Source organism: Pezoporus flaviventris, unplaced genomic scaffold (genome assembly GCF_033815535.1).
Source record: "Pezoporus flaviventris isolate CSIRO_AGI_PZ_B2104156 unplaced genomic scaffold, CSIRO_AGI_Pfla_v1 ptg000011l, whole genome shotgun sequence".
Taxonomy (NCBI): Eukaryota; Metazoa; Chordata; class Aves; order Psittaciformes; family Psittacidae; genus Pezoporus; species Pezoporus flaviventris.
The window spans coordinates 2,830,968-2,841,218 of record NW_026892559.1 but is presented as its reverse complement, the minus strand read 5'-3'; the positions used below and the strand labels follow the sequence as shown (position 1 = coordinate 2,841,218).

Sequence of the window (10,251 nt, the reverse complement as noted above, 5' to 3'; positions counted from 1 at the left end):
GTTGTGTGAAGGAGTTTCCTTTGTTTCAAAACCTGTTCAATACAAAGGAGCTCTTTAGTCACCCAGCAGAGGATTAACATGAGGAATAAGGCCTCTGAAATGGCAAACACTTATAGGGCTCCTGCTGCTTCACTATTTCAACCAAGCAATGAAGTCTTGCTCTGTGCCCCACAATCTCTGCTCTCCAAAACCAGTAATGGCAGCTTCTTCCTTGTTAGAGCAACCCTGCTGATTTGGGTGTTCAGGAATTTGAGCTTTACTTGCTCCTTTGCACCGGGTGCCTGCAGTGAGAGTATCGGACCTGATGCAGCTATGCATAAACCAAGAGACAAAGTTAACTTCTTTAAAATGTTTATTTTCTCGTCCTGAGAGCACACAGGCCACAAGACCCTTGCAGACATTAAGCTGTTTCCTCTTTAGCAATGCGATCTTTCTTGAGTGGTCCCTAAAAAAAAAAAAGAGAATAAACTATGTAAACAGCAGCTTACACCAAAGAGCACATCACACCCCAATCACAACCCTGCCATTTCTTCTCCCCTTGCTACAAAGCAAATTAAGGCAAAAAAAAACCCTTCAATGTTGCAGCCCGTTGGAAATCCAAGCCCCATCCCCACAGTTACAGGTTTCAGGGTAAAACTGAACACAGCACAGCCACAGGGCACCATATCCACGACTCTACCTGGAGCAGAGACTCTACACATGGCTGGTGCCACCTTGTGGGGAAGTGCGTGTGCAGCCCCCCAGGCACGTGAACCATGCTCTGACCCAGCAAGGGCCTCACACCCAGGACTCCAGACCGGCCTTCTCCAGCAAGCGACAATGAGACCACAACCCAGAGCCCACTGTGAGCACCATCCAGAGCTGCTCTCAGAAGAAATGCAGCGCAGACAGACTTCCCACTTGTGTCAGACAGTGTTCAGTGCTTATTCCACACCTCATCACTGGATGATTTGTACTCAAACATGGCAACATCCCTCAGGAACCAAGTACTGCCTTAGGGGAAGCGAGACCCCAATCCAGCCTGTGGTCATAACCAAGTTGGAGGCTGAACCTTCTTCACTGAAGCTACACACTTCATTTCACAGGAATCCCAGACCTGTGGCAGCCCAAGGGTCAGGCTACCAACTGCTATTACCTGACAAGGCAATACACAGTACAAAGCTGCCCAGCTTCAGGAAATGTCCTTACCATGAAAGCCTTCTTCTCCTCAGCTGTCTGGAAGCGGCCATGGCCAAATTTGGAGGTTGTGTCAATGAACTTCAAGTCAATCTTCTCCAGGGCCCGGCGCTTGGTCTGCACAAGCAGGGACTGCGAGAGACACCACGTGAGTGAACACACAGCAGCACCCTTTCAGCCTGCCAGTATGCTGACTGCTTCTGATCACCTCCATGGCTAACACCCTCCCCTAAGTCACCCTGACCTCATGCTTTTGCTGCTATGATGTGCAAGGAGCACTTGCCAGTAAGCTAGCTGACATCTTTGGCTTTCAAGAGTGAAGACTGGTGAGGTCACACCAGCAGGTGAGCCCAAGTCTGCCCATCAGTGTCCTTATGGTCCACAAGAATTCTCAACCCTAAAGCATGCCTTTACCTGCAAACAGCCCTGGACTGAATGAACTCCGGAAAGGATCTCACACTACTGTGGAGGTCACTAATACAAGGTGTGTCTGAATGCATGAGGCTTTTCTTTTTAGCTGGCTATAGAGTCCCCTTGGCAGCAACAACTACCTGTACCGAAGGCAGCACAGCTACCTTAAGCTGCACCAGCCCATCTGACAGCAAGTCACACTACTCACCTTGCGCAGGGTTAGGACTCTCTTCTTGGTCCCAACAACACAGCCTTTCAGCATGATGAAGTCATTGGTCACCTCCCCATAGTGGACAAAGCCTCCCTGAGCAAGGGGAGAGCAAGTTAGTGTTTTGTATGAAGCAGGAGCAATGATCACATCTGCCTACAGCTTGATGCTCTCACTTCACCTTCTGGGTCTCAACCACTCCCACATTCACTAAAATCCCATTTCCAGTATTACCTTTTGCTGGTTAAATTCTTTGATACAGGAATTTAGCTGTATCAAGGTTAAAAAGGCAAATGCCTTACAGCAGCAACAAGAGGCAGCTAACAAAACAAAAGCACAGGCTGCTCTCCCTGCTAAGTTAATCCTTATTTACAAGTACCACCTACAGTAGAGGTTTGTAACATCTCTCTCTACTACTGCCACATATCAAACAAAATTAGCAAGTTACACAAGTCCATACTGAGAATGACTAAGCAACACTGCCTCCCACAACTGCCAAGCTGTATCTCAAAAGCTCTTCATTCAATCATTTTGCAGCTTACACCAGGCCCATTTGCCTTATAAGATGGCAGCTCATAAGCAAACTCTCCAGAGTTCAGCAACTCACCAGAGGGTTAATGCTCTTGTCAGACAGGTCATAATCAGTTGAAGCATTGTTTTTGATCAGCTTTCCATCCTTGATTTGGTAACCCTGGCCAATCTTGTAGATCTAAAAATGACAACAATTTCTACTTACTAAAAGATAGGAGAAAGGACCTGTCATCAGCCAAAGCACAAATTGTTCTACATAGGGTTGGAGAAAAATGTCTACTGCACTTTGAAAACACGTGGCTGTGAGAGAATTTGATGGTTATTCAACATTACTGCCCTGAGATTACATTCAAACAGAGCTAAACATCCAAAGCAAAACTCTATTCACTGTCATGCAGCATGTGAGCCCAGCCAGCTCACGTTCCTTCCCAGCAGGTCAGAGAAACAAACCTTCTTATTGATTTCAGTCCGATGGTGATAGCCCTTCTGACCAGCCCGGGCCACCGAGAAAGCCACACGAGCAGGGTGCCATGCGCCAATGCAGGCCACTTTGCGCAGACCCCTGTGAGTCTTGCGGGGCAACTTTTTGGTGTGCCAGCGGCTGGTAACACCTGGAAGAAACCAAAGCAGCACTGTCACTAACTACTGTCAAACAGAGATTCATCAAATTGTTCAACTGGAGTTTAAGCCATCTTTCAAGCTGCTGCCCTAGGCCACAAAGCGAAGCCCAGACCCACATCCCAGGAATTCACTCAGCTTCCCTGTGAAGCACCCTGCCCCTCAACTGCCCACAGCCCGTCCCCCCAGCTGTCCCTTGGTCGTGTTCTCAGAAGGAAGGCAGCATGGAATGACTCCTCACGGATGTCAGGCGCCGTGCCCAGCGCTCATTCCATGGTCTCATCATTGAACCATGACAGCACGATGGATTCACCCCCTCAGCTTAAGTCTACACACTTCTGAAAACTTGAAGCTGTATCCAATCACAAACAGGAGAACTTCTATGTGTTTACCTTTATATCCCTTGCCCTTGGTGACTCCAATGACATCAATCATCTCATCCTGGCCAAAGACAGTTGACACAGGCACCTGCTGTTCCAGCTTCTCCCGGGCCCAATCCACTTTCTCAGCAACTGTGCCACCATTCACCTGGATCTCCATCAGGTGAGACTTCTTCTGTCTCAGGGGAAGCAAACGCATCTAGGGAACAGGAAGAACGGAATTTAGCTCCTGTTCCTCCAAGAAAGACCTTCAACAGCTCAGTATCCTCCTAGCCCTGGCTGAATCTGTTCAACTAAATATATCCTTTCCCAAGATGAACTTCAACATATTGAAGTAAAAGGCCCTTCACCAGGTAGAAAGGCTCTAGGCTCTACTGTAGCTGAAATGGCAAGACACATTATCTGGAAATTATATGCCACCCACAGCCACCAGTCAAACTCCATCCAGGAAGAACAGGAGACAACGAGGGGAACGGTTTTAGACTTAAAAAGGAGAGATTTAGATTAGGCACAAATAAGGAACTGTTTATGACTGATGGTGGTGAGACACTGGAACAGGCTGCTCGGAAAAGCTGTGGACAGACCCATCCCTGGCAGTGTTGAAAGCCAGGCTGGATAAGGCTTTGAGCAAGCTCATCTAGTGGAAGGTGTCCCAGCTCACTGCAGGGGGGTGGCACTACATGATCTTTAAACGTTCCTTCCAACCTAAACCATTCTACAATTCTTTGTACATTCTGCCACACTGAAGGACACTTTGGGTACGGTCACATTTAGTTCTATATTTAGCAGATGGGGACTGATACAACTATTAACAGCAGCTGCAATACTACCTTTGCTATTTGGCATGCAGGACAGGTAAGAAGCTCCTACCAGGGTTCAGACTCTTTTGGACACTCTTCAAGCACCCTGCGAGCACACACTTTGTACAGGGTGAAGAGTACTAGTATCTGAATTGTGCACAATAGTTAGCACCAGGCTGCAGGGGAGGGCAGCAATATCCCTGCAGAGATGGAGTAAGTTTTATGCTTGCTCCCTTGGCTGTTTCCAGTGTACATCTGAGTCCCACAGACACTTACCTGAGTGTGAGCCATGACTCTAATAACTTGGCAGTATTTCTTCATGCTATTGAAATCTTTCTCCAACTGCTTTTTGCCTTCCTCATCTTGCCATTTCTTGCAGTATTTGGTGAAGGCCTTCTTCTTGGACTTGTGCCTTCAGGAGCAGAGCAGAGACAAGGTTGGCTAAGCCCTTCATCGATCCCCAGGGAAGTGGGGATGAGCGGAAGGAGCTGCCACCTCGGCTGGTTTTGGCTCATTGCCAGCTTCTAAGGACTCTTTTCCACTGGCAAGCGGAGCCTGGAGCTCATCAGACAGTGGCAAAGTTGCCAGAGCTGAGCGGAGCTGCCATGAATTCCAAAGCACATAACATTCACAGTACAGAAGACAAAAGACTGTAGAGAGATGTCAAACAGTAACAGAAAAAAAAACAGATCTTTAAAGCAATTGTCAAATTGATGCTATCTGCTGCAGAATACCATAATCTCCCCCCCCCCGTAAGCCCAAGCTATGCCCAACAGTAAAGTCATTACTGTAACACCCCTGAGATCATTACTGCTCTACTCTGACGTCTTTTCAGCCTGCAAAGTTCATAAACAGGCTGTAAGCTCTAGACACGCTGGAGCCACACTTGGGCAAATGTGCATACTTTGAATCACAACAACAGTGCCTGGAACAGTAATCAGAAGTAACACTTGTCTTCCCCTTTCCTGAGAAAACAGGGCTACAGTCAGGACTCGACACTCAACAACAAGCACCAGAGGCGATTTCCTTATGTCCGCCCGTCGAAGTATCATCATGTGTAGCCTGTGAAAGGAGATCTCGGGCAAGAACCAACACTGTCACCCCCATGCCAAGAAAGGTGCTAACACTGTGCTGCCACCCTCACAAAGCCATTTCTACAGCCTATCCCATTATTAGGCCAGTTCACCAAGGCCAAACACTAACTGCTGAAGAGCCTCTTCAAAACACTGTACTAACATTATCTTCAGCCCAGTAAAAGAAATAAACCATGTCATGAGATTAAGGTCATAAGCAAAAGCCCTGCTTCCTTACCAGTTCTTGTAGAAGCGACGCTTACACTCATCGCTGATGTGCTCAGCAAAGATGGTCTTGAAGCTACGGAGACCACGAGGAGTCTGCACATATCCCACAATGCCCACAATGACCATGGGAGGAGTCTCTACTATAGTGACTGCCTCAACCACCTCTTTCTTGTTCACCTCTGGATGAAGGCAGAAATTCGGCACAATTAACACCAGCATCAGCTATTGAAGCCCACCAAAGGCAAAATGGATGGCAGTAATAAAACCACTTTCAGGACTGCACAATCAGGAAAAGAATTCCAAAAGCAATTTACTTATGTCTGCTCATCAAGAAGAAGTCATCCTAAGTAGCCCCTTACAGTACACTAAACTAAACCATCAGGTCACTGTGCAGCTTAGAAACAGGACCATTAACAAGACAGACACTGCTAGACATGAGGTGCGGCTGCTGCGACACCACTCATATTGAGGGGGAAGGGTTTGGGTGCTTTATACCTCACCCACTCAAGGAATTTAAAGAGAGTGAAGTCAAGCTAGGACTAAAATTCAGAGCTACCAACAGAGAGATCACCTTTCACCATTCAGAAAGAAAAGAGAAACACCTCCTCTATTAAAGAGGAACACCAATACATACTGGATCCAGGTCTGTCAACTTCACGGACAATGTGGGTCATGCCAGCTTTGTACCCCAAGAAGGCAGTGAGATGGACAGGCTTGCTGGGGTCATCTTTGGGAAAGCTCTTCACCTTGCCCCTGTGCCTGCTACTGCGCTTGCGGGGCAGGAAGCCCAGAGAGCCATGCCTCGGAGCTGAGAACTTGCGGTGAGACTGGAGAGAAAACAAACATTTAGTGCTTGCTCTTCACTTACACCCAGTCAAGGGCCCAAGGCCAATTCTCTTCCTGCCTTGAAACATTAATATTGCATATATACATAAAGCATTTTGCATTCTAGGAATTTTTCTCAGTATCAGCTGTTTGGCTTCTGAATGACATTATAAGAATGCAGTCCTTATGCCTCAACTGTGTCCTTCCTGGATTTCCTCAGCAACCCCTCCCTTTCAAGCTTATTTTAAGACACCATCAAGTCCCACTCTAGTCAGTGAGCCACACAAGCTGCCATCTGACCGCAGCATGCCACCAGAATTTCAGTGCTCCTAAAAGCCTAGACAATGAGGAAGCACAGATAACTTCATAGTATGTTTCACTGAATCAAATATGAAAAAAGGCATTTCAGTCTGAAGCGGCAATACAACACTAATTCAACTTCCACCTATGAATTAAGTCACTTGGAATAAATGCAGTAAAAATACAACGCTGTATTCCTAGCGGCCTCCCTTTGCAACCAGAGAGCCACGGCTGGGTTCCAGAGAACTCAGCCCAACAAAGAACCACCCATCCAATCTCATATCCAGATTGAAGACAAATGTACACGCAGCGAACAACCAATAGCTAACAAATGTGTCACACTAAAGAACACCGGACACAAACTGCTTTAAGCAGATGGAGTTCACCAAGCCCCCAAAGGGATTTTTAGGATTATGAATCTTGTGGCAGGGCGGATCAGAACTGAATTTTGACACCACACGAAATGCCTTCGCATTGTGTGGCACAATCAAACACGAAACGTGACCCTACAGAGGACAGGCGGTGAACTGCATTATCAGACAGACTTGACTCCTCCACGTGCTCTCACCACCCCCGGCCACGGCCTCACTGCAGGCCCTTACGAAGCAGCCGCGCTCCCGGCCCCCAGACGCGCAGTGACCGGAGCGCCGGGCCGGGCACACGTTACGGCCGGGAGCTCCCTAAAGATGAGCAGCCCCCTTCTTGAAAACCACAGGGACAGCAAACCCCGCCACAAGGCTCCTGGCACACCGCCACCCGCGCCACCCACACCCCAGCGCCTCCGAGCAGGCCCGGCCTGCGCCCCTAACGCGAAACGTCCCCCGCACCCGGCGCCTGCCGCGGCCGAGCCCCGAAATGAGCCCCGCAGCGTAACCCGAAAGGTCCGGGAGAGGCAGAGGCACGGCCGGGTACCCGCCAGTGGCGGGATGGCGGCGATGCCCCAGGGATGGCGCGGCCGGGCCCGGTCAGCCCCGCCGCCAGCAGCACCCACCATGTCGTCCCCGCGCCGGGCCGGAAGGGTCGGAAGCTTCCGCCCAAGAGGCTTTAATAGTCGCTCCGCCCCCGGGTGACGCAGGTGAGTGCCGCGCAGGGCCTCGCGAGAACGGCTACGGGGCGGTGCTACGGGTAGGGAGCGGGGTCAAAAAGGGTGCGGGCAGCGGATGCGCGGGAAAATCGTACGCGCTACGCGAACCCGTGACGTCCCTCATGGTTCAGATGTATAGAATGTTAGTGTGTCCCACGGCAGTGCTTCTCATCAAATAGGATTGATGTGTTCTTTCCATGGAAATAAGGGGCTTGTTCCAAGCAGGGAGTATCTGTCACAATGGAGCATCCCGATGTGGTGTTGACATGGTTTTATTGAAAAGCTCCGGAGCCACAGGAAGGTGTAATGACCCCTGAGGCCTGACAAATATTCATTGCAGTTTGCAAGAGATGTTATGGAATGTGAAGAAATGCAGTAACAAGAAAGAAAGAATAAGATAAAATAGGTTTCACTGCTGGCACTGGCAGCCATTACTGTCACATGTATTTCAACACAGAGAAATAACTTCTGTGACACAGGGACGTGCTCTCAGGCCGATTGTGTGTTGTTCAGGGGCTGTGCCCTGCTGCATATCCCCCCAGTGCTTGGTACAGCACAGTGCCAAACTCAATCAGGGCCTCTGTGTGCTACTGCTGAGTTAATAATGAACAATAAAAACAATGGCGATGCTCAGGTTATGCTGCCAGAGAGAGGCTGCAAACCAGACTTTCTGTGGAAGCTGTCTGGGGCTGTTGTTATTATCCACACTGTCATTTCTCTTGCCCTGCTTCCCATTGTTCTGACACTTGGATGAGCATCACCAGTGCCCGCTGTGGCTTGGGATACATTGGCTGGCTGGAGCTCACCAGCACGGGAGCTGGCACCGGAGCGGCTATTCGGAGAAGGGGTGGAGCAGAGCTGAGGTGAAACCTGAGGAGGGAGGGCGAAGGGGGACAGCAGATAAATTATTCACTTCCCCTCCATTGACACCGGGAAACTGGATAGGACTCAGCTGAAGAAGCTTCCCTGGATTAAGAACTGTATGAGCAGGATAACTGATCATAGAATCAGCTAGGTTGGGAAAGACCTGTAAGATCATCAAGCACAACTGTTACCCCAGCACTTCCAACTCCATGTCACTAAGGTATCTGTATCTACAGGGTTTTTGAACACTTCCAGGGATGGTGATTCCACCGCTGCCCAGGGCAGCCTGTTCCAATGCCTGAGCACCCTCTCTGTGAAGAAATTGTTACTAATATCCAGTCTAAACCTGCCCCTGAGCAGCTTGAGGCCGTTTCCTCTTGTCCTGTCACTCGTGACTTGGGAGAAGAGACCGACCCCACCTCTCTCCATCCTCCTTTCAGGCAGTTGTAGAGAACGATCAGGTCCCCCTGAGCCTTCTCTTCTCCAGACTAAACACCCCCAGTTCCTCCAGCCATTCCCCATCACACTTGTGCTCCAGACCCTTCACCAGCTTTGCTGCCCTTCTCTGGCCCCGCTCCAGCACCTCAATGTCTCTCTTGTAGTGAGGGGCCCAGAACTGAACACAGTGTTTGAGGTGTGGCCTCACCAGTGCCCAGCACAGGGGGATGATTACTGGCCTGGCCCTGCTGCTGCTGATACAGGCCAGGATGCTGTGGGCCTTGTTGGCTGCCTGGGCACAAGCTGGCTCATGTTCAGCCAGATATGATGCATAGCTCTGGCTGAAACGCCCCTTGAAGTGGCTTTTGGTGCTCAGCCAGGAATTCCACAGCTCGTAGCTGAGGAGGGGGAAGGAGGACTGCCATGAGGGACCTGGAGCAGAGCCACCTCTGAAGTGTGTGTGTTTTTATCCATCCTGCGCTCCTGCAGCCAAAGGCTAGTCCCTTTGGATTAATGGTTCCTGGCTGCTCACTCAAAATGCTGGGGTGTCACACTGACCCCAGGTCAGTCTGAGAGCCTCAGCTGAGGTACTATGGGCTGAACCCAGGCTTCCAGTAACTGGCACAGCATCAGGCATCATATGGCTGGTAAGAGCCCAGCCAGCGCAGCTGCTGGACACGTCCTGCTGCCTGCAGCCTCTGGCTGTGGTAAGGATGCAGGACATGAGCAAAGTGAGGAAGCCGATGAAGCCAAGGAGTGGCTGAGGTGGTGACAGATATAACCACGAAGTTACCTGTGCGAAATAGCCAAACTGCTGAATAGTAATATCCACCACATCCAGAGGCTAAGTAGATATTTCTGTGTTTTTATAAGGAACATGGGCCTTAATCCACCTCTGCCTGTGGTATGAGAGGGGATGCAAACCCAAGGCCATAAAGATGGTGGTACCCAGAGCTGAGTGGCTGGACCTTACAGAGTTTGCCCTCAGGATCTCCTGGGGCTGACAGAAAAGATGTGTTTGACAAACACAACACTGTGAGGAGGTTGGTGCCGCCAAGGATGTCTCCTGCCCTGCCTCCTCCCTCCCTGCCCAGGGACCACTGCACCATGCAGAAGCCATCCCAATTCCCATGGCAGGGATGCTGACCTGTAACATGTGATGTAAGTGCTGTACATTATGGTTGTATTGAGTTACTGCAAACATTAATTAAACAGTTTGAGCAAACACCTACCTATTGAGCCAAATCCCGCCACCAGCTGTGGCAGTGTAACAGCTAAGGCATTCAGTGCAGGGAGGATGGTTACACAGCTAGCA

At 49.8% G+C, this 10,251-nt stretch overlaps 1 protein-coding gene and 2 non-coding genes across 3 annotated transcripts; all 3 read right to left on the bottom strand.

The window, feature by feature from the left end:
• Nucleotides 1–334: 334 nt before the first annotated feature.
• Nucleotides 335–6,281, bottom strand: RPL3 (ribosomal protein L3). Its single transcript, XM_061450801.1, has 9 exons — nucleotides 6,060–6,281; nucleotides 5,436–5,604; nucleotides 4,401–4,536; nucleotides 3,337–3,523; nucleotides 2,777–2,937; nucleotides 2,403–2,504; nucleotides 1,796–1,891; nucleotides 1,189–1,308; nucleotides 335–445 (listed from the first exon to the last, which is right to left on the bottom strand). The coding sequence occupies exons 1-9, from the start codon at nucleotides 6,097–6,099 to the stop codon at nucleotides 401–403; spliced, it is 1,056 nt and encodes a 351-aa protein (XP_061306785.1). The 5' UTR covers nucleotides 6,100–6,281; the 3' UTR covers nucleotides 335–400.
• LOC133268045 (small nucleolar RNA U83B) lies at nucleotides 861–950 on the bottom strand. The gene has a single exon (XR_009742945.1). It is a non-coding gene; the product is annotated as a small nucleolar RNA U83B (small nucleolar RNA).
• Nucleotides 3,146–3,239, bottom strand: LOC133268044 (small nucleolar RNA U83B). Its single transcript, XR_009742944.1, has one exon. It is a non-coding gene; the product is annotated as a small nucleolar RNA U83B (small nucleolar RNA).
• Nucleotides 6,282–10,251: the final 3,970 nt, after the last annotated feature.